General features: G+C 40.9%; 2 protein-coding genes across 4 annotated transcripts in view; both read right to left on the bottom strand.

Annotated features, from left to right (window-relative positions):
- Positions 1 to 46: 46 nt before the first annotated feature.
- phf8 (PHD finger protein 8) lies at positions 47 to 10,828 on the bottom strand. The gene is made up of 22 exons (XM_008290605.1): positions 10,540 to 10,828; positions 9,613 to 9,909; positions 9,231 to 9,316; positions 9,009 to 9,135; positions 8,463 to 8,623; positions 8,148 to 8,289; positions 7,771 to 7,957; positions 7,505 to 7,667; positions 6,902 to 6,989; positions 6,307 to 6,413; positions 6,094 to 6,185; positions 4,898 to 4,987; positions 4,497 to 4,778; positions 4,302 to 4,384; positions 4,037 to 4,206; positions 3,797 to 3,882; positions 3,285 to 3,406; positions 2,657 to 2,988; positions 2,441 to 2,536; positions 2,238 to 2,347; positions 1,773 to 2,133; positions 47 to 1,677 (listed from the first exon to the last, which is right to left on the bottom strand). Exons 2-22 carry the CDS (start codon positions 9,708 to 9,710, stop codon positions 1,589 to 1,591), a joined length of 3,072 nt encoding a protein of 1,023 aa, XP_008288827.1. The 5' UTR covers positions 9,711 to 9,909; positions 10,540 to 10,828; the 3' UTR covers positions 47 to 1,588.
- A 1,697-nt stretch (positions 10,829 to 12,525) lies between these two features.
- The window catches only part of wnk3 (WNK lysine deficient protein kinase 3), a 35,807-nt gene continuing 24,226 nt past the window's right edge, over positions 12,526 to 24,106 (bottom strand). For all 3 annotated transcript variants that reach the window (XM_008290602.1, XM_008290604.1, XM_008290603.1), the window contains 14 exons: positions 23,839 to 23,882; positions 23,456 to 23,591; positions 23,204 to 23,320; positions 23,011 to 23,112; positions 22,694 to 22,739; positions 22,431 to 22,583; positions 20,238 to 22,330; positions 19,767 to 20,013; positions 17,909 to 17,994; positions 17,483 to 17,814; positions 17,101 to 17,336; positions 16,915 to 17,010; positions 16,664 to 16,827; positions 12,526 to 15,851 (listed from right to left, as the gene is read on the bottom strand). In XM_008290602.1, coding sequence (XP_008288824.1) covers positions 15,261 to 15,851; positions 16,664 to 16,827; positions 16,915 to 17,010; positions 17,101 to 17,336; positions 17,483 to 17,814; positions 17,909 to 17,994; positions 19,767 to 20,013; positions 20,238 to 22,330; positions 22,431 to 22,583; positions 22,694 to 22,739; positions 23,011 to 23,112; positions 23,204 to 23,320; positions 23,456 to 23,591; positions 23,839 to 23,882 — 4,443 coding nt within the window. In that variant the 3' untranslated portion in view covers positions 12,526 to 15,260. The remainder of the gene's footprint in view (positions 15,852 to 16,663; positions 16,828 to 16,914; positions 17,011 to 17,100; positions 17,337 to 17,482; positions 17,815 to 17,908; positions 17,995 to 19,766; positions 20,014 to 20,237; positions 22,331 to 22,430; positions 22,584 to 22,693; positions 22,740 to 23,010; positions 23,113 to 23,203; positions 23,321 to 23,455; positions 23,592 to 23,838; positions 23,883 to 24,106) is intronic.

Genomic DNA, 24,106 nt, shown 5'->3' with positions numbered 1-24,106 from the left:
CAATTTTCGGTGATTCAGTGGTCTTCAAATAAATTCAATGGAAGAAGACATTTTGCCCAAGGTATATTTTATCTTTTCCAGGTCGTATTTAAACACATCATGTTTAAAACACACAGTACACACCAACACAAAAGTGAATATCAACAATAATTAATATAAAACTAAATGGATGAAATTTAACAAGGGCATTTTTCCAACACACTTCCAATATTACTCTAACAAGACAACATGAACTTAGCATGACAGTTACTGCTTACAAATATAAAAAAGGACTATTTCAGATATTTCCCAAATACAGCAATGTATCATGTACAAGTTATGTTACGAAAAATTTGAAAGTTTTTGAACTATAAAAGAACTTAAATTACAACATATATTTACATTTCAATTCATATCCTGCACCTTCGCAATGTTTTAACACAGTTAAATCTATACCTCTGCCGACATTTTATGACAAGTACATTCTGTGGTAAGAAAGCACATCTCTACATCTGACTCAAGAAGGAAGGAAACTAGTCTTTTTTATCTCATTATATTTTTCTGCTGTTCAACGTAGCTATATAAATTACAAATATTACAAATATTTACAATGACAAATTAAAAAAAAAATCTAACAAAGCAATGGATATCGTTTTTGTACAGGTTTTAAGTGGTCGAAAAAACAATTAAAGGGGCCAAAAAAATGAGGTGATAAAAACAAACACTAACACAGGCTATGAGAGGGCAAAACGATGCCTTGTTAAATAAATATGAGACGAATAAATGGAATCATGTGGTGGTAGTCTTGGCATTAGTTTAGCGCTTAGTATTTCAGGTGAAGAGCTACAATATATGGAGGAAAATTAGTTTAACAAAAAAAAACATCAAGGACAAATTCCCTAAAAAAAAGAATTCACATGTAGCCTAATGTATGCATACACTTGATTTTTGCACAACTGATTACTGTTGTAAAGATTGGTGTCCTGTTATCATAATGCCAAACACAAAAATGTGTTGTATGAGGTAAAAAGGCAATTAAATACAATACTACAACTGCAAGACTGTGTGTCGGTGTTTGAACATACGTGTCTGTCCGTGGAATTGGGGGCTATATAAACATTACACTGACTAAAAAAATGTGTTGTTTTATTTCCCTTTTAAAAATGTACGATGGACAGTACAGTTGCTTTGCATAATACAACATTTAAAACAGCCCACACAGAAGAAACCGTTTGGCTTTGTCAATTCATGTTAAATAAAAGTCCATCTGTCATTTTGAAATTCTTTGCACAATTTCCAATAACCAGTGTCAAATAAGCTATCATTAAAGATTATTTACCACATTGCGTGTAACCCTGCACACTGGAGTGATTCAATTTTGATCACAGATTTGCTTCTGAAAATACCTTGATGAGGATGTGGGTGAGTTGAATTGGGCAGAGTAATTGGTGAAGGACAAGACATGGTGAGGTTCAATAACAAGAGAAAACAGTAAACAAATTTATCAAGAGTACAAAATATAGATTACTATCTCTATTTCCTTCAAACCTATTTCACAAAGGTATTTGCTTCATTCTCATTGAGTCTTCAGCCACATTTTCAACAGCTCTCACAAGAGAAGTTTGCCGTTGCGGTGAATTTTCAGAATTTTTCCAAGTCTCTGTTTTGCTGTTGCAAGTCCTTTCTTTGGCCGTTTTCCTGAAATTAAGTACAAGAAAAAAATTAGAAACATACTGTCCCAGCCATACAAAATTATGCTGTCAATGATTGCGTTTAGTCACAGTAAGACTTACCTTGACCAACTCCTGTTGTGCCTTGGCTGGCTAAACCTGCAGGGGATGCACCAGAGTGAGAGCTGCTATTCTGCGGAGACAGGGAAGGTCTTCTTGAAGTGAGGAATACACCAGGAGCCATGGCTCCGCTGCCTCTGGGGCCTCCAGGGCCAAAAGGTCCTGGTCCTGCTGTATATTCATGGTCCAACAGACTAGCAGAATAATAATCCATCCTCCTGTCTGGGCTGACATCTGCTACAGACTCTGGAGCAGGTGTTGGGGAGGGTGGGGCTGGCTCAGTCTGAACTGGGGGAGGAGTGACTACAGGAGGAGGAGGACGCTGCTTTTTGGTGTATTTCCTTTTAGCAGGCTTTTGCTGCTCCTGAATGATAAACAAAAAAGAAACAAGATTCTTAATCTTTTCAACTCCACATGATTCACTGGGCATGCACATCTAATACCAATATGCTATGTTCCCCAACTTACTTGTTGCGCCAACTTGGCAGCAGCTGCTGCAAGGCCAGTTTCTACTGAGGCGACTCTAGCCCCTTCCCTGGCTGGTCGATCCTGTTTTGGAAGGGTGGGCATCACCCTGGCTGTTAAAGACAATAACATTGAGAGATCAATGATCATCACAAAAATAAAAGAGAAAACCTAATCTGTCTTGTTGCTACGATGAAGACAGTTACCTTTTGGGCTCCAAGGTGTGTCATCCCAGTTTTTCTTCCGCTTCATCTTAGTCTTGTTGACGTGATCCTCCTCATCAGACTCCAATGATGGGTAAACTTTAAAAAAAAATTGATGAACAGAATTGAACTTTGGCTTAATGAATAAAGCAATAAAAGCTTGTGTTTTAACTAACACTGATTCGCACAGCAGCAGTTTTAAATCGCTGTACTGCTCACCATAGTCTGAATCCTTAAAACAAGTTCCCAGAGTCTCTTGCTCATCTGGACTCTCCTCATCACTAAGATGACGGGCTGGTCGTTTAATTGGCCGTTTTCCAGGCCGCTCAATGACAGGCTTCTTCTCAGGATTTGCTGTCTTTTTGACCCCTCCTGTCACCCACACTGCCCTGCCACCTTTCTCCTTGACAACCCCTAATCCCTCTGTCAAGCCTCCAGAGATAGATAAGGGAGATGAAGAGGAGGAAGAGGAGGACGAGGAAGGAGGGTTGGCCATGGAGAGCATACCCTGGATAGCATCACGGGTGCTGGGAGAGGCTGGGGCTTCCTCACTGAGAAAAGTACAGAGTTGAGCAATCACTCATTATCTCAAAAATAAACTTTGAAACATAGTGGAGCCATTGCAAATATGTGAAACATGATGATTTAAAAGGTTTTTGGATTCTTGCAACAACAGCATTTTCTCCCTGGTTTATTGCTCTAGTCACTGACATCCAAAGATCTGGAAGTGTGTTTCAGATACATAGCTTCAAACACCATGGGATTCAAATTAGACATATCTATTTAAATACATATATTTTAAAATGCTATTAGGTCGTAGAATCACTGGTGAACAAGGTAATCGAACCTTAAAGCTGAAGAGTCCAAGCCTGCCACTTGCTTGCTGGCCTTTAATAAGTCCAGAATGCCTCCGGCACCACCCTTCAGTCCGTGGGCGGCCAGTGCCTCCTCATCAGTTGTGTAGTCCTCCTGAAACCACATGCACAAACATGCTATTGTTACGATTGGACAAGAGGGCAGAGTGGGTTTTATCTGCTTCATCTTTTCTTGATAAAGCAGCCAATGTAATCTGTCACAGCAGTGGGAAAACAAAGTGGATATAAGCAAGTAACTATACTGTAGAAAACATCTCTTGTGACGAGCTTTGACCAGCAAATTGCTAAACATGGAAGTCGACCCAGCTTTAAAATAAAAAGGACCGCAAAGCTAAACTTTAAGCTATAGTTTAGTCTTAGTCATGAACTTTTACAACCTTTACAGTACATTTTTAACTTAACTTTCGGGACTGACTTACACTGGCCATGATATCTTTAAAAGAGAATTCAGGATTAGATTCACAAGACCAGTTAAAAATCTCACCTCAATATCAAAGTCTACCTCTCCTGGCTCCCGGATGCGATTAGGGTCAGAACAGGGTTTGGCTCTGGGAAGCTTTCTAGGAAGACCTGAAGGCACATTTTAACATTTTGACATTACAGTTGTAATACTATAAATGGTACTAGGTTTAGCAAGTAGTCCAAGTATTCAAACAGCTGTATCTATGTGCCACTACGCTCACTCAAGCATTCATCTTACTATTGTTTAAGGTCAAATTCTTACCGCTTTGCTTCTTTTTCTTGCTCGGTCCAGCAGGTTTGCGTCGTGGAGGAGGGGTCTCATCAATCTGCAACTCATCCTCAGACTCCAAGTCAGACAGACTGGAGCCCTCTGTGGCAAGGTGTTTGTAGTTTCCAGCACTTCCCGCACCGTTACTGCTGCCGTCTTTCTTACTAAAGCCAGAAAAACGGCAGGTAAAAACTCCAACCTTTAGTAAGCTCATAATACACAAAAGAATGAGGAAAAAGATGATGGCTGCAAAGCCTACCCTTGGATTTTTCCATTTGTCAGCACAAGCTTCAGTTTGCTTTTATTTAGTTTCCCTTCAAACTCCTCTAATGGCAGCTCCAACTGGAAACACAGACAATAACTTCAAGTAAATGCAAAAATCAAACATGTAGACACAAAAGAAATGCTGGATATGCCTTCCTGTTGTCATCACAAATGTCAGCAAACCTCATACCTTGTTCTTGTGTTTGGACTTGCCAGGTTGAAATTTCTTGAGTGTATGTTTAGTGTGGATCTCAATGAGGTCGAGTTCTCCTGCCTCTGCCTTCAGTAGCCCCTTCTGATTCTTCTTTTTGGTTCCTGGAGGCCCAAGGCCTCCTATCACCTCCTTGGGCTTGGGTCCTTTCTTTTTTCCAGGAGGCCGTCCTGAATTCTGAGAGGTGGTCAGCGGAGCTTTGGAGAGCGGCGAACCAGGAAACTGTGGTCCAGTGCGACCAATGTTTTGCTGAAAAATGTCCTGACAAAAGAGAGGTCCAATTAGTAAATAAAATGAAAAAAAAATGTGGGAAAAAAATCTACATGCATATTAAATTAAAACAAAGCTAACAACAAACTGTCGGTGATTCTCGTGTTTACCTCTACCAGACGAATCTCCTTGGCCAGGTCCTTCACAAGTGTCTGAGTATTGATGGTTTCTGGAATCTCCACTTCATGCTCTGCTAAAGCCTGAAAAGTGTAGGGAGAAAAAAATATGGGATAGATTTTAAAATACATTTAAAGAAAAGGCTTGACATACTGGGAAATATGCTTTGCTTTCTTCCTGTCCATCTGCAAAACAGGAAGCTGTAGCCAGATGCTGGTTTGTATAGTTTAGCACAATTACTAGAAAAGGGCAACAGTCCACCTACCAGCACCTGTGAAGTACTACGACACTGCTGAGCATGTTGTATCATTTATTGTTTCATTGCATAAACATAAATGTGTGACAATCCACTGTTTCAAAGTCTGTTGTTTGCAACTCGTCACTAAGCCGCTATCTTGGAAATGTCCCAGGGCAATTTGTTTTGGGCTGACAACACCAGGCCATAATTTATATCATTAAGGCATTTTCTCTTGGATTTCTATTTACGATTGTTTAAGTGGTTTGCCTTTCATTTATCTCGTATCGGACCATTTTACAAGAAGGTCACATGTTGCCCTAATTCCTGCCAATGATCTGTAACTTCCTTGAGTATTAGCTGGTTGCCTGGCAACTGCTCAGAGCCAAGTTACATTACACAGTTAAATTACACATAACTCCCTGTAAAACTACAACTTTTTTTGTTTTAATAAACAAACTAGTGAGCTTCAGAGGTGCTGGTAGGCAGTTTTTGATACAGTCCGACGAGCTGTTTTAAACTGTTTTCAGTCTTTGTGAGAAACTAATCAAACCAGTGGCTGACTGTAGATTTATATTAAATTGGCAGACATGAGAGTAATGTCAACGTTCTTGTTTATCTTTTTGCCAGAAAGAGAGAAAAAACTCCCCAGTTGGCAAATTTTCATTTGTTGCAATTTAATATTGCCTTTCAACATGAAAAATGACCGGCGCAGTCACCTTTTTAAATCGAATACCTCTAGGGAGTGATTTACATAAAAATAACATTTAACATAATAAAAATAAATGTGCGGCGGCACTTCTGATCCATTCATTGGGTTCAGAATCAAACTAACTCCTGTATGAAGATGTTAAAAGTGGTTTGCGTGGGAAATAAGCTAAGTAATGAAACAAAGTGTGAGCACAAAAATGTTATCCCAAAACACGAAGATGCAGTAAATGCATAAGATAGTACCTCTTTACGTGTCCAGGTACGAAAGGCATTGTTCAAGGCCTTAGCTCCATGAACCAGATAAGTAGCAGGGTGTCTGCGATTTTCTCTCAAACCTGTTAGACAGGATAACACAAGGTTAATCATGTCATGAGGACTAACATGAAATATAGGCCACTCAAAAAGCTCACAGGAAAACACGGCATGAACAACATAAGCTTCAGTGAAATCTCTCACCTCTGAACGTATCAAGAAGGTGCTTTCCAACATACCAGCACACAGTCTCAAAGTTGGGAAATCTGAAAAGGTCTGCTGTGCTTAATCTCTTCTCTATTTCATATGCCCTAAAAATCACATCAAAGCACAAAAAGACACACATTAACACATATTGCTGATACAGATGAACCCCTGGAGTTATTTTGACCAAATAAATCCAAGAACCACATGCAAGGGGAACTAATAGTGAGGAGCTATAGCAGTCTAGTAAAAACTCTACTTTAGCACATTCATGTTTACATTTTCACCTTGTCTAAAGAGTGAAAAGAGTCTGTAAACTACAGTAACATGTGGCAGACAGTGTGAGATAACACAGGAAATATTGATCAGGAATGTGGGATTTTTTTCTAACTGTTACAAGACCTATGCATTGAAAAAAAACAGCATATGACATTCAATTTTAATTCCCCATTCACTCTATCTTGCTTTTATAGATTAGTGTGAAAGTTACACTCATATGTCGTTGCTTAATTATCAATAACATTAATCAAACATTTCCATCAAAAAAGGGTACAATGATGAAACATCAATATGACATGAACAGTCAAAAACTAACCGCAACTGCATGTCAATGTTGAGACTATGCAAGAAGTTTCCTCCAAAGGCCAGGCAGTCCACTGGAGTCAGAACAGCATGAATCCACCCTGGAGGACAAACAAATGTCAAATGTGTAAACACTGTTTGATTCAGACCATGTCCACACAAAGCTGGATGAATTTAAACAGATCTGTTTCCTTCCATTTCGGCCTACGGTCCAAACTGAAAAGATGCTTCTCCCACACAAACGACATTTTTCCCAAACAGGATTTGAAGTGTGTAAATCTGAAACGAATGCCTTGGTGTTGAAGAGTTTGCTGATAAAACATACTCTGGTGGTATGACTGTTTTTTTTTTAAACTAAGGAAGAACAAGAAATATACTAGTTTCTTTTTAAAAGTTTTTTTCTGTTTATGGCTTTCTCATGTGTTCTCCATGCATTTCCCATAAAATGACAGCTACCCATTTTAAAGTTTAAATATGGACAGAGGCTTTTGCAGAAACCAGCTGAAACAACAGATCATCCTAACGTGAACATAAATTGACACTTGTTCAAGCGTCACAACTCTACAATAAAACATTTTTCCAGTAATTAGCCAAACACATTATCATGACAGCTTACCTGTTGGTATGAACAAGGTGTTTCCCTGCTTGACAGAACACTTGTAACACATATCAACCTGGTCCCCAAAGAACATCTCATTCTGGTTCGATGAGGAATTCCACCTCTCAAAAAGTGCCAGGTTGGCTGGGGTGGGGGAAATTAGGTAGAAAATTTTCTCACCCTAAATAAACAGAGAGAGAGAGAGAAGCATTTAAAATAACACCAATATATTCATAACAACGGGAAACTGAACTGAAACTTCACAAGCATGTTCTGCCTCTCACCCTCAGGACGTGGTACCACACTGAGGTGCCCCCAAAGTCAATGTGGAAGTCTGTGTAGCTATCCTTCACTCCCATTAGACAGTACTTCTGCACATTGGGACGTTCAAAAACAGACTCTTCAGGCCAGAGGTTTTCCACCCACGATAGTTTCCTCACAATCTTGGGAGTCTCCACCAAGTTTGACAGCCTAAGAGAAGTCCAACACTCGCTTTAAGTCTTCAGCATATCACATCCATAACAACGCAGCATCATTTCAACAAAGACATTGTCATTATTTCATTTAACTAAACTGAATTTCATACAGATGTAACATAAAACCTAAAAATATACATATAATGGTGAACTAAACCCTTAGTCAAATAAATATCTTTGTGTACCTGGTCTCAGAGAATTCTAGACTGATGACATTGAGCACTCGGTCTCTGTTGGGACTGTTGTAGTATTCAACAAATTCTCCCAACCGCATCTTCAGATCACATTGGCGAGACACGTCAATCACATCAATCTCTTTATCTGAACCTGGAATGAAAACAAAATGAACCATTATTAGAGAAGTGTAGGTGATTTAGTCACCATATGTAACACAAGAAGAACTCATTTATATTCCTCGAATACACATGAAGAAAAAAAATATTCAAGAAAAGTACAGAGCCACATTTTAAAATTTTGTGCTGAATTCATCAAAACTTTACCAATGTAGTGTTCAACATCAGTGACGCCGAATGACGAAGGGGGTAGGGTCATTCCTAAGCCATCCCGTCTCAGCACCATCACAGGAACACTGAATGAATGCTCTTCCAGAAACTCTACTGTCAGCTGGGCGCCTGACGGTTTTAGCAAGACCTCATCCGCACTGTCATAGTGACACAAACAGACATACATGCAAGTTTTGACTGTGATCACAAGAAGTATTCAACATAAAATGCTTTAAGATTTTACTACAGCAAGCATATTCTCATCCAAAAGCAAAAACTGTTGAAGAATGGCAAGTAAAAAGAAGTGGTTCAAGGGGTAAGCACAGTAATATAGATACAAGATCAACACTGGCAGAATATAATGCAATCAACTGCAACAACAATGCACAACAGTACTTTATGTTCTCTTCTTACAGTTAATTGTCAAAACAGTATGTGATGTGTACACCACAGTCAGTACATCACTGCATGGAAATCATGGTTTTATCTTTAGACTTGTGAAGAATAAACTTTTGTCTTTGCATGATGATGAGCGAGGCTTACTTTGGGAAGGTTCGGCTCCGTAGCTCTCTAACAAACTGTGGACTGCCCGTCTTAACAGGCCGACTTGGATCTCTTCCTGCAGCAGCACCTCCGTCTGTCTGCTTATTGCCTCCACGGCGTTTGCGCACTAAGAAAAAGGAGAGACCATTACCCACTGCATTCTTAGAAAAAAGTAAGCCAAAAACAACATAACCACCAACGAGACATTAAAAGGTAACTTACTGACAGAAGGTCCATGAGTGACCTGACAGTTAGGACAGTGATACAGGTCAATCTCAGCTGCCTTGTCTTCCTCTACTCCAACACAGCTACACAGAAAACATACTTAAATCAGACAAAGACTCTGCTGAATCATGGGCCCAGTACCCACATGAATCATACAATGAAGACAACAGATGTAATCAAATCCTCTACTCCTACACAGCTGCACAGAAAACATACTTAAATCAGACGAAGACGCTGCTGAATGAACTACGATGGGCTCCAATGGCCACAGGAATCACACAATCAAGACAACAGATGTGATCAAATCACAAATCCTGCAACTGTACATCTGAATATCACTACACACGATATGATCAGCAAAGTAAGAAAATGATCCTACCTTCCATGAAACCAGTCTTGACAAATGTCGCATTCAATCATGAAGCGTGTCACATCGTATGGCAGGCGACACAAGCAGTAAACTGGCACTGATGCCATATTCAGTGTATGTGTGGGAACAAGCTATTACTGTGTGTTAAACAAATACGTAAGAATCTAAGTCAGCTAGAAGAAATTAAAACTAAAGGCCTAAATGTGTAACGCTGGTATGTTAATGTTGAATGGAAATCTAAGTCTGTTTCTTCACTTTGCGATTCCTGTTACTGATACACATGTCCGCTGCGATTCACTTGAAAACCTGTCAACATACAAAAAGCAGGACAAAACGTGTTATTATTTGGCAACAAAGCAAATGCACAACATGCCTAAGATTAATACTATTACGTTGTTAAATAAGCTATAACCTGTTCCTGACGTAAGGTAATCACTCCTGCAAGTTAAGTTAAGCTAGCTGGATAACGACACTGGTTTAAGTTTGATGGCATAACACTAATCTTTACTTCTGAAAATATTTTGTATTCTTTAAACACACATTTTGGTGATGACAGCTATTTTGTGCACTTCGCAGATTTTAAAAGAAAACAAACAAAAACAAAACAATAACAACAACAAAACAAGTAATTCGTCTGTGCTACACACCAACGGTTGCAAACAGTAACGTTAGCTCGATGCTTGTAAACACGCTATGCCCCGTGGATGTTGTGTTGCTAACGTTGTGTTTAGCATGCAAGCTAACATTAGCCGTGTTAGCCGACGATGTAGCTGGAGAATCAAAATATTTACAAATGTTAACCTATGCCAGAGCAGCTGCGAATTATTCTGCTTTAAGCGTGAATCAAACATTACATGCATCAGACGCAGCTGATTGATTTCAGCCAAAGTAGCGTCGTTTGTTGACTAAAACTAATATTTAACGCTAGCAACTCACCGATGTGTAGCTGCGGTTGGGCCAAGCATTGAAAAGCCGTTGTAATCCCTACGCAAGCTCGGGGGAAGCTGCGGCCTTATTATGCAACGCCAGTTATTAACAATTTGCTTTACCACATTTTTGTTTATCGGCTCTGTAATGCCCTAATAGACTGGTCGGGTTCAGAAGTTCACACTAAAGCACAAAAATAAAGCCTGAAGCGACCTAAACGAGCACAATTACAGTAAATAACAGCGTATTAAACGGCATCAACGCCATTTCAAAGGCAGCAACGTCAGACCGTTGTTCGTCGTTGTCTGCCGTTCGAGGGACAATAAAGTTGTACACAGTCAAATAGCGAGCTGCATTCAGGAAAAAAAAAACGTTGCGGAACGTTGGTGCCGTAACAACGGTGGAAGTTGCCTAATGCATCATTAGACGTTTCAGAAACTAGCTATAGTCTGCAAACACGCTTTATTTGCAAAGATATACATACATTTAAAAAATGTTCGTAAATATGTTGATGAAATGCCCAAAGTAATTCAAATTCAAAAGATGAGTGAATTAATGTTTTTGACATTATAAAAGTTGAATCTTCATGCAACTGTCTGTCAATATACAGCCGAGATTTTAAAGCTTTTTAAAATTATTAGATTTTTTTTTTCAATGTATGCATGATAATCATTTTTCAGTGACTTGGTTCTATATTTTTATAGATCAAACTGGCATCTGACAATTTTTAAATAATCCATACTACATTAATGTGCTGAGTCGCAGTATGAATTTGAATAGGTTTACATTTGTTTTAGAGTTGCAGCTCTTTTACTGCATGGTGACCAAAGTTTAGGGACAGATGCTTATTGAGTCAAACAGAACCATCATATCTTCTGAGAATTCCTCTCCAACCATAACAGCCTCAACTCCCTAATGCACAGAAATCAAACACTTGGTATCATCCCTGGTGATGCCCTACAGGCCTTTACTGCAACCACATTCAGCTGCTGTTTGTTGTGGGGTCTCTCTGCCTTTAGTGGAATGCAGCTCAGTCTGTTCTATGCTGAGATCAGGTGACTGACTTGGCCGGTCAACCATGTTCCACCTTTTCATCCTGAAAAGCAGTTTGGAGCTTTGGCTGTCCTTGTCCTCCTGTGAGCTTTGATGCTTTTGGCTGAGTCTGAGGACACAGACTGCTCTTTATCCCTCTGCATGTGTCCTGCTGCTTCTGTCAGTAGTGAAATCATCAAAAAGTTAAATGCCAGAGTGCCAGTTCCTCTGACAGCCGCACACGCCAAGCAGTAACAGAGGCAAGTTTGACGAATGAGATGATCTTTTTTCAGGTCATGCGCGTTTACTTTTTTTTTCGTCTTCACACTTTCCTTTATATTTTAATTGAGGTAATCTTTCATCAGTCCAGAGAACTTTGCTCCAGGACTCTACAGGTTTCGTTTTGTATGTTTTTATAAACTGCAGTGCGCCCTTTCTATTTCTGACACTTCTGTGGAGTTTGCATATTTCTGTGAATCATCTGCGGATGGGGATTTTTCTCTTGATTGTTGACAGAGAAGTCACGTACGCCTACATTCTGGAAAGCCTTCATGAGTCATGAATGTTTCTTTTTTTATTTTGTTTTTTTTTACTGTGCAAATGATTTTCTGCTCATCTAAAATAATTCATGCTCTATGGTCTTCCAGATTCATTGCAGCTTTCCATTTCTTTTGTGTGCACCTGCCCTTTAAAAAAAAAACAACAACAAAACTAAATGGAAAAAAAGTTAAAAATCCAACTGCTTATACATTTTTTTTCTTTTCAGCCTCGCTATTAGCCTCATAACAACTTCATTAAATCTAAACGGCAGTATCAGCTTTCAAACAGTTCTGAGCCACATGTGGACTCTTCTGTACTCAAACCAACATTGAAATGAAACTTGTGCACCATGCGTTAGATAAAATGTCCACAAACTTTACTGGGTGAAAATACAGCACGGGAAAAACACACACATACACATAATGTAATTTGATGTTTAACATCATTTATTTTGATTAGTTACAAAACATAAATAAAATCAACAGTTGAATTAGTTACAATTTACAGAGGCTAAATCACCAGCAACATACTTTGTTTCTCTAGGTTTTTTGTTGGTTTTTTTTGCCCATATTTTTTTATCATTGGTTCTCAGTCGTGCCATTTTGAGACTCCCCAGATTTTTGTTGCATTAATTTCTAAGTTTATATCTGACCTTGTACCCTTGAGGGTCAATGTCATCTTTGTTGAGTATCATCTGGGTTTTCCACGTTCAAAGCTGAAATAAAATGTCAAACATGAACAAAAATGATCTGACTATAATCTGAAATGATCCTGGCCTGTCAGGACTCAGAGAGGTATATCAAAACAGGGAGTCCCACATCAACAGGAATGAAAACCATGTTTTTTTTTCTAGTTTCAAATAACCTCTGATTTATAGTGATGAGAACACCATTTTACAATTTGTACAACCCCATTCCAAAATACAAAAATAATCTTTATTTTTAGATAACATTTTGGTAACACTTCAAGGACAAAGCCAGCTTGACATCATGAGTCATGATCATTAAGCTGCAGCTTGTTAGATACATGTTAGTATCAGACATGACAGCACAGTATTTCACCTTCACTAATAATGAATATCTCTGTGAAAATGTGGGTAGTCTTGAAAAGCAACAAATACAGAGAACTGTATAATTTATCATCTAGATTATGCAGTTTCTGAACAACCATATCCTTTTGCTTGAACTCGTCCTCCGTAACCATTCATGCTTTATATGTCTTTGACTCACATTGAGCAGTCTTTACCATCCTGTACAATCTGCTGTTTTCTGTGGCACACAAACTCTCCCTTAGTAATAAAACAGAAATGCTGCTTCGACTACAGGCTACTTATTACACCAAAAAATGTATTAACGCCTGACCACCAATGGTCAAATGTGTGTATGGCTAAATGCACTGATAAGCCAATAAAATGTACGGTAATATATCCGCTGCTGATATATTACTCTGCGTATCGCTGCATCAACAAACGTACTGAGTTTTGAAATTGAGGAATGGAACATTTTTGACTTGAGTAAACCTTTAGCGGTGTGCATAAAGCACAGTTATGGCCCACATCTGAGCTTCTGATCGATGCGTTTACACCGACAGCCTATTGTCAAAGACTAAGAAGTTCACAATTGAAATAAAGAATTTGTACAACGCCAAATAAATCTGACAAATAGGCGAGTGAGGATCTCACAACAGTGTTGAACATCAAATTTACAACCGGTATATGGTTTAAGATCTCATTTCTTGAGGAAGCAAGCCCAAAACATAGGTAGAGTAAACATTTCCATTTGAGTACAGTGACATTTGCGAGGCTGCTTTGAATGAAAAAAAAAAAAAAACAAGGATGCAATTTATAACGCATTATACAATGGGACTATCACAAAGCTTTGTCACACAGAAAAACTACACTCACACACTCACAAAAATGCAGTAATCTTGAAAGGCAATATTAGAATAACCCATATGGTTTCCCCTGTCAATAATGCTTGGCAGTTTTTTTTCTTTTTCATCTTTCTCCTCAGCATGACACTGATATAGTTTGATATGTGGAGCTCAAACTGAAAGCAAAAAATGTCAAATGTGAAAGCATATCATACTGAAAGCAAATTTTACTTATGACTGATTATCTCAGTAGGCCGCAAATAGTAACTGTGAAATTCATGAATATACAGCAAGTGCAAGCAGTTTGCACTCAGGCAAGTCAAGTTAGTCATACGGTCATGCAGTCTTAGGCGGAGTGTACCGAGGCATTCACTGAACACAGACGGCATATTTCAATTTACCATCATGTTATGAACTCATCTGATCGTGTTAATTCAGACTTTTTTTTTTTTTTTCTGTTACAAACATAAAACAATACCACTTAAGCGCATGCTGTTCCGGTACACGACGCTGCAACAGTGTGTTTGGTTGCACTGTGGTAATGAGGATAGCCGGATAAGTTTTCTGCGCTCAACGGCGTAACATGCTGTTGTTTTATTAGTTTTCATTGCCCATTGAAATGCCTTTGTGCTGCAGGCCTACAGTTTTAAACGATCATGAAAAAAAAATCCTCTATGCGTCTGGTATTCATCACTGTGCTTCTACAAAAATATTTTATGCCTTACAGACAAATCAATACAATACGTGCTGATCAGTTTAGATGACCATTACTAATTGCACTTTTAAAATTGATAGTCCTTTCACTGTAAGCATTGACAAATTAAACATAAAATGTCAACACTGTCAAATATTTTGTCCTTCTTGTCTCTGCTTAGTGAGATTTCAGGTCCAGCTGAGTTGGTTTGCAAACAAAAACATGACAGTTAATTTGTGTCCAAGGACATAAGTGATATGTACTCAGATAATCCATAAACACCGACCACACTCATAAATGCACACACTCACACAATAAAGACTTTGTACATCTCAACATCCAAACATATCATAAACCCCAGCTGCTGTGTTCCGTATTACCCTCTATCTGTACATGCTAGAATCTGTCATCTTTCTTTCACATTCATTTCCCGTCTCATCCAGAAGTAAACTGGAATCCATGTATTCACTGCAGTCACAACTCTCTCACACATACACAGAACTAACACTTCAAATGGATCTGCTTTACGTCCTGACCAACGTAGTTTTTCCATCTCTTGGACCTTCACATTGACCTCACACTTCGCTTGGTTTCATTTCTGTCCCAGAGGAAGAGTTGAGGTGGGGGGTGTTGGGTGAATTTTGGCACTGGAAGGTAAAGCAGCAGTAGAGCAAGAGGAGGAACAGGTGGAAGAGGATGAGGAACACGAGCAAAATGCAGCCCCAGTAGCAGCGGTGCTATCTGTGGGCGCGCTGGTGCCGCTGCCGGGCAGCAGAGACGTAGCTGTGGACACGGGTGATGTGGGCATTTGGGAAGGCAGCAGCGGTTGGCTTTGAGGTGGTGAGTGGGGCAGCTGGGTGATGGGTTGTGTCTGTGATAGTAACTGGGACTGAATGGGAGTTTGCATTCGGGGCTGTGGTATCTGCTGCCGGAGTGGGGACTGCTGATAGGTCATCTGCTGGAGGGGGAGAGACTGATGGAGGTGTAAACTTTGCTGCATTTGTGGCACTTGAGCCATGTGCGTTTGTGGTGGTGGTGGTGGTGGTTGTGGTCCCGAAGAGTGCAGGGTGGACAGGCTTCCTCCTCCTGTGTAATGGGAAGAAGTGGGCACAGTCAAGCTGGCAGGAGTCGAGGCTGCCTGTGGGTTCAGCTGTGCCCCTGGAAACCAACCTGGAGGAGTCACCTGTAATGAATACAGTAATAAATACTGATAGAATATGACAGCACAAACACACTGTGTTGGTACTGTTGGCGTCAGTCCTCAGTAATATACTGAACATTTTGGCCTTTTCTCCCTTAAACTCTGCTTTTTACTCTACTTATCACATTGGCTGACCTTAAAAAAATCATATTTTTATGATATAAACACTGTAATTAAGGCTAAAGTAACTCTTTGCACATCTATTTCATGGGACAGGTGGGTAGGAGAAAGTGTCAAATAGAGTCCCGCACATCTAACACGCAAAAATACATTTATTTGCGACATTTCAGTGCTTCATGAGGCAAATGGTTCGGTACAAAGAGAAGCCACTATAAAAGATATAAAGTACAAAACTTTCAATAACATACAGAAAGAAAAATAAATCCTATATTTGTTTGCATTGAATACTTGAAATACTAGAATATGAACGCTTAAAATTTCCATTGGCCAAACCACATTGTCAGAAATAGGTTACATATGCAGATGAACTTGCAACTGCAATGAAGACACTGCACAACTTAAGCAGACAATATTTAACATAGCAAAGAGGAAAGACTAACATCAATAACAAATCATCTCAGTAATAAATAAGCTCAAGACCGCCCCCAGTGCAGGAGTCTATTTGAAACGTTTGGCCATGATACCAACTTTCAGAGTCAGTGATTTGTTTGGTACAACAAAAACAATCTCTGCAGCAGTTATGATAAAAATATCAACCATCAACTTGATCATATATAAAGGATTATTTTTGTATGTATTTAAAATGAGATGCATTGTACAGAGTGCAGTCCTACCTCTGAAGACTGACTCCAGCCTCCCAACTCCTGCACTTGCTGAATCTGCTTGATTTGATTCAGTGAGGGTTTGGGTGGAGTGGGGCCCACCGTCTCCTTTGTCCAATTATCAACAAGTTTGTGCAGTTCATCTGTGAATGTGCTTTTTCTTAGAGGACTGTGATCTGTGAAGAAATGAGGTGAGTCATCAAACCGCTGACTGGCATTAGTCATGCGTTACCTTGATTTAGCGCCGTAATGATGAACTGTACCTCTTTTAGCAGGCAGTGCAGTGTGGTGCTCCGGGTTGCAGTACAGCGACAGTCTACTCTGTTCACCACCGGAAAAACTACTAGACTGCTGCATTCCTAAACGAGATATACAAGAAATATTTACACAGACAGCAAGTGATACAAAAAAGGGAAATTGGGGAAGAAAGAATGAATTAAAAGTCGTACCAGAGTGTGTAACTCCATTGTTATCCATGTGAGAGTGAGGCCGGGGCCGAAGCTTGGATTTGGCTGGTCTGGGTCTGCGAGGAGAGAGGACAGGAGGTCCTGTGGGAAGAGGAGGAGTTCGGGACAGGGAGACAGGCAGACTCTGCCTTTGGTCTTTGAGGGAACGAAGCTGTCTGTACAATTCCTGAAGTTCTCTGTTCTGCTGGGCCTGAAGGGAAACCACCTCTTTGATGTGCCTACAGAGGAAGAGATTTGTTATATAGTGTAGAAAAGAAACAACCATAAAGACAAGAAACAAAAAAAAAAATCCAATAAATGTAGAGACAAACATCCTGCAAAATAATAAATAATAAGACATAAATATTTCATCTCATGGACTTACTTCTCTCTGAGCTTGTGTAGTTCTTTTCTCAGGTCTTCATCCTCCAGCTCACTCTCATCATCATCATCACTGCTGCCCAGTGGAGAGTGGCTGTGCCCATGACCTCGAGGCATGTGGGCCATCGATGGGGTCCTCTTGCTTTCTTCTTTATCCCCTTCCTTTGCCCGAGATTTCCTCCTCTCCCTTTCCAAATCAGGAGACACTGGGGAGCTGTCAGTCTGCCTGTCCTGTTTCTTAGTCTCAGTCTGGGTTACAGAGAAGCGTCCCACTTTCCTGCTACCATGGCTTGATGGCACATCCTTTGGGAGAGAGGTCTGGGGCACTGGAGTCACCTGACAGCACAGGATGTGGGAAACACTTGATGTTTGTTCAGACTGCACCAAAGATTCCGACTAAGTAAGTGGCAAAGATAAAATCAGCTTTTACCTGAAATCGTCCTTTGCGCGACTGAGGTGGATTTAACGGCGCCGCCTCCTTCTCGTCTTTAAGTGCCTGACTGCTTGAATGTCCATCTGATAAAGAGATAGGGATGAAAAACAAAAAGGGGAGACAAGGACACAGAGACAAGAACACAGACACACATGTATAAAGAGCACATAAATGATGAGACAGACACACAGAAGCAACAGACACAGAAAAATGTTCATGACAGTGAGACGTACAGGTGCACACAGACAGACGTGGGGCACAAACACAAAGGCACAGTATTAAAAATCACCCACCAATATCACACATCATCAACTTTGTGAGTAGTATAGCTTGCATGCAGGTGTGTGAAATGTGTAAACAAATGTTCTGTGGATGTCATTTTCTAAAATTTAAAACAATAAACTGAATAATAAATGTAAGTGCTTAAAAGAAACATCTATTGGGCGTGTGGGGAGGAGTGGTAATAAATGCTTGTTGCTTAAAAACTTAACTGTTGTCATAAAAAAAAAAACAAATAAATAAATCACATTGTGAAATGGCAGTTGAATACAGTGTACCCCACCCACCCACACATCCACTCTCTCATTCTCACCACTGACCCACTCACATACCAGACAACAAAGCCCAATATCACATTTGAGATCTGTGGCCAGATGCACAGCGATATTGGCCAGCGTGTTTGATATTTGGGATTACTACATTAGCAAAGCGTGTACATGGATAATCACAGCATTATTTAAAATAAACATAACGTAAAAAAATAACATCAAAATATGCAGCCTGATATAGATGTTACTTACAGATAATGGTCCATTATTAGTCACTCGTGTAGAACACAACATACATGCTCATGCATGTGCTCTTGTGGGAGAATCTAAGCTACTCCTACATATATTACACACATAAACACAAACACATGCAAGATGGGTGTAATACTTCAACGGCATGATGAAGCTGAGCTATATGAAAAGCCTACCCATGTTCAACAGGACCTAAAGTAACCTCAAGGCCCTTGGTAAGGGGCACTGTACACTAAAATACCCTGACTTCCATCATAATCTCAATATTTCATACTGATAATGCAAAAAGCAATCTTCAGAGATGCCCCTACTATATCTACATCATATGTTAGAGTCTCGTGGAGCAATGCTATATTGTATGAGCATACATAGAAAGCATACATATATTCTGCATGACAACTGATTACATAATATCAGCGTGGCAACTAAGCTTTTATCTTATCTGTGTAATGGCGTGAGTTGCATGGCGCTGTCTACACTGAGCCAGCAGGTGGAGGTGAGGAGGTGAGATGGTTGCTGCTGGCAGTGCCTGTGAACTTGGGGTAATGAAGGGGGGGGTGTCATATGAAGGGATATGTCCTGGGCACAGGCACCGGTGGGCTTTGCTCCAGAGCTCATCTGCACTGGGACGGCATCAGATTTCTGCCAACCTCTTCCTACACTGTGCCAATCTCCCACCCTCCTCTACTCTTCACTGTTCTCGCCCCTGAGTGAGTAACCCATGCAAAAAGAAAGACTGCCAAGAAAATGAAATTTAGTACAAAGAAATTTTGAAAAAAAATAAAAACAAAAACAGTAATGTATGCAGTGAAGTCAACACTGACACTACATGGGAACTATAGTAAAATGACAATATGCAAAAACAGAATTATTTAGCTGTAAACAATAACATCCATTAACATTAGCTATTAATCATTCTTAAGGGTTAAAAAAGTTATTTTACTATGTTAAAACTAGCACTAGATATTAGACTTAGGTCCATGCCCCAACATCCCATTCTCTCTCGCTCTCGCTCTCTCTCTCTCGCGCTTGCTCGTTCCCTAAGAGGACGCTACCTTGCTGGACTCTGGGCTTCTTGAACAAGCTGGCGGAGTGGCGCAGTTTGCATGCCCAGTTTTTGAATTTTCGAGTCCAGGATTTCTTGCTAACAGGATTTCTGATACTAGGACATGTCAGGTTTAGGCCAAAATATCCACCTCCTGCATTGTGCTGCTGCTGTCCATGCCGGAGGGGGATCGGGTGCTGATTGGAGGGCCATGATGCATCTCCAGTGGCACTGGTGTCAGAGTGTGGGGGTACAGCCTAGAACAGTTAAGACAATTAAGAGTGGCTGCATAGAGCTGAGACCTTCAAAATGGAGAGATACTTCAACATTTAAATAACAACAACAGACAGCTGATAAAGAACAGAGTGGAGTCACATTTACAAACTGACATAAAAACAGTAAAAACAAAGTAAATTCAGTACAGAGAAAGACAACACTGAGAGAGAACCTACTCCAAATCTAATCTGTCGTATCTACTCACAAGAATGGTTGGTTCTCGTGGAACAGGTGGGCGTTGGTGCCCAGCAGAGTCATCCTGATTCGGAGGCAGGAGAGAGGTAGGCGGGGTGGAGGAGGCAGAGGTGGAGGGGAGAAACGGGCCAGGTTGCTGCTCCACTGGGCCCTGCTCCACAGAGTTGGGCACTTCTGAGGAACCTTCCTCTCCCACCCCATCCCTCTCTGGGTCAGGAGAGGTAGAGGAAGAACGAGAGGTGGTAGAGGAGGTAGTTGAGGATGAGGAGTGGGGGGAAGTATCTGAAGAGGAGGCAGGTGGGGGGAAAGATAAGTGGTGAAGTGACTGTGGCTCAGAAGACTCATCACCTCCTGCTGACGTAGAGGCAGCTGATGTAGGGCCAGAAGCAGCTCCCCCGGCCACTGCTGCCCCACTGCTGTACTCCTGGTACAACAAGTTCCTCAGCTTCTCATCCAAAGTCTTTATGCGGTTGTCTACAAATTCAATTTTGGGGGGGCCTTCACTGTCTGACTCGGCCACAGAGGAAGGTTGGGCTGGGGATGGTGTCATCGTGAGGGAGAGAGTGGGTAAGGGGGCTTCAGCAGAGCTCAGATGGAGAGGCGGCAGAGAGGAGTCAGAAGAAGGGAGAAAAGGGGCAGAATAGCTGCCTGTGTCTTCTGTGACACTTGTTTCTCCCGTAGAAACCTCTGACTCTGACATCTGTAAAGAAGACTGCTTCTGCAATGGAAACTGCTGCTGTTTCTGGGGCGTGTCCATGGCTTTAACCATCTCCTGTTGCTGTTCAGTGTGTTGTAGCTGTATCTGTGACTGCACATGTTGTTGTATTAGCTCAGCAGGCACTTGGACTTGTTGTGGAATCTGCTGCTGTGGTACAGAGCTAGCATTTAGCTGTGTCTGCTGTTGAAGAAACTGTTGACTAACCGACAGGGGCAGCATTTGGTTTTGATCTGGTTTTAAAGCAACAGCACCCATAAACATTTGTTGTTGCTGCTGCTGTAGTTGCTGTTGAACCATTTGCTGCTGCTGTAGGTGCATTGTCTGTTGTACGTTTAACTGTTGCTGTTGCTGGTGATCCTGCTGTTGGGGCACTACAGCAGCTTGGGCTGCCATAACCTGCTGTGGCAACTGCTGTATCTGATGCTGCTGCAGCAACTGTGGGGCATACTGTGATGTTTGCTGTTGAACAATAGGTGGTTGGGTCTGCTGTAAGGGCAATGGTGGCAGAAACTGATGCACAGGCACAGACTGCTGTAACAACTCTGTATGACCTGACAGAGGCAGCACCTGTACCTCAGTTAGCTGTTGTGGAAGTAGTGTTTGTTGTTGCATTAGTTGCTGTTGCTGTAACTGCTGGATAGACTGTTGCAGTGCTCGTTCCTGCTGCAGTGGAATTTGTTCTTGGTACACCTGATGTGATGGTTGTTGTGGTGTTAAATGCTGTTGAATCTGTTGCTCAAACTGCATTGCCTGAAGCTGCTGTGGTGCTGTCAATACCTGCTGCTGTAATGGAGGCTGCAGCTGCGGTTGTGGTTGTTGCGGGACTGCTTTAGCAACCTGAGTGAATGCCTGCTGCTGATCTACACCAGGTTGGCTGACCACAGATGGCATTACTGCAGCAAGAGGAGGGGAATGAAAAGAGGCTGAGGACTGGTCAAGTGCAGTCACACATGGCCTTGGAGCAGTGATTACTGTTTCCTCTATACTTTGAACCGCAGTGGAGCAAACACTGGTTGCAGCAGAGGCCAGGTTATCAGACAGCACGGTGGTAGGTGTAGGAGATACAACAGTAGGAGCAGTGGTCAAGGCAGGGAGGTTAGCAGCAAGAGGCGTTGCTATGGTTGAAGGAGCGCTGGGAATTTGATCAGCGGGAGATGAGTTAAGGACTGGCAAATCAATACCACCTGAAGCAGTGACAGGAACAGAGGATGGTCCAGAAATGATTTCAGAAGCAGTGACATGAGGAACAGGGGCAGCGGTGGCTGAGGGGGCCATGGATGTGGGGGCTGAGACAATGGAGACTGGGGGGGAGGTGGTAGAAAGGGTAGCATAGGGGGGAGATGCCATTTCAGTCAAGGACTCCAGACTCTGGGATCCTTCACTTGCTACAGTGGCAGAGAGGAACACCCAGTTAGTTTATGTTATGCTGCTGATGCAGTCATGTTAATAAGCAACAGCATTAAAACAGACCTGAGTAGAGCTCACCTTTCTCTTTTGTAGGAGACTGGGGAATCCGTGTCTCTGTAGTGGCTGGAGGTGTGGCTGCTCCCTGGCTGGAAAGAGAGTCTCTGTGGCGAATGGTCTGATTAATGAAGAAGCGCCAGCGTCCCACTGGGGAGGAATGGGGCACTGAGTCCACTAAGAATACAGAAAGACAGTTTACTGGTTGAAACAAGTTATAGCATGTACAGCATTTTCAGATTGCATCAGTTTTTAATGAGCAAGAAAATGTATATTTATTAACTCACTTGAGCTAGTGGGAGTGCTCACGTGTAACTGGTCAGTTGATCCAGTCTAATAGAGAAAGATTCATATTTCTCATTATTCCATCAAAACAGCAAAATAAAAGAATTTACAATTTCATTGAGCAGACACTTTATCCAAAGCGACGCACATTTGAGAATAGATCACATTCATACACCAATGGTGACAGAGCTGCCATGCAAGGTGCCTGCCACTGGGAGCAACTTCAGTGGAGGATCACCAACCTTGCGATTAGAGGACAACCTGCTCTACCACCTGAGCCACAGCCCCGAGTAAAGATAATGGATGTAAATCAACATACCTGTGAATGTGTCTGAAGAATTTCATGGGCTTTCTTAACTATTGCTCTGAGCTCCTCAACAAATTTCTCTTTCTCCGCATCAATAACAAAGTCCTCTTCCACCTACAAAGTACAACCAAACAGAAATGATCAACACTATGAGATAACACTCCTCAGCATCAGTGCAGACTATAACAATTCACAGGCAGTGTACCATGCAATCTGCTATGTCCTCAGGTGCATCCCCTTCAATGTCAAACTTGAATGTCACCATTTTGTTGCTATGGGTCTCCAACTGACATTCTACCATATTGTCCCCACTGCCGGACACCTATGGAATACAAGACACATTTATATATATAGTTCATTTAATAATCTATAAATAAACAAAACTATAATAAAGGTATAAACACATGCTGTAAATACATTTTGTAATACAGTTTGTTACTTGCAGCCATTTTTTCACCTGAAGCATGCTAAGTTGAAACTGATGTGAAACTTTCTCAGTCCTCTGACAGGAAGCTCTTCTCTGGGCCTTTAATTTCTCTGATTTCCCATTCGCCAAGATCTGCAGTGTATCTTCCCCATTAGCTGGAACAGATCTGAGGGTGGTAAGGATGTTAAATATTGCACTGGAAATATCTAAGTGTCAAAGTGATTGAAAGAAAGATCATTATCCTGAAGATGGCACCACTGCTAAGCTAAAAAATAAAATAAATAAAAATACTGTACATACATTTTTTTTTGCCTTGTTAAACCAAACAAAGACTTTCAGAATCTTCCAGTATCGGGGTTCTTATCAGAAATGACCTCTAAATGGATATCAGACAGTAATAATATCAAACCTACCCTGAAGAAGAATGATGTTCTGCACTTGTCAGGTATGGAGCATCCTATAGAATGACATGTATACACAGACATAGCATCCAGGCATAGAGAGAAAAATGGACAAAGAAAACAAAACGTTATTAACATCAGATGCAAGAAAACCAAAAATGTCATCATGGATAATACGACGCATAATAACAAGCATACTGTTTTAAAAATACACTTAATTTTTAAGAATCAAAAAATTGTTAGTTTGAATCAAAAAGGTGCCATGAAAGCTTTTTCAAAT

The sequence above is a fragment of the Stegastes partitus genome, unplaced genomic scaffold (genome assembly GCF_000690725.1).
Source record: "Stegastes partitus isolate 25-593 unplaced genomic scaffold, Stegastes_partitus-1.0.2 Scaffold686, whole genome shotgun sequence".
Lineage (NCBI taxonomy): Eukaryota > Metazoa > Chordata > Actinopteri > Pomacentridae > Stegastes > Stegastes partitus.
This window is presented reverse-complemented; position numbering and strand designations above follow the sequence as displayed.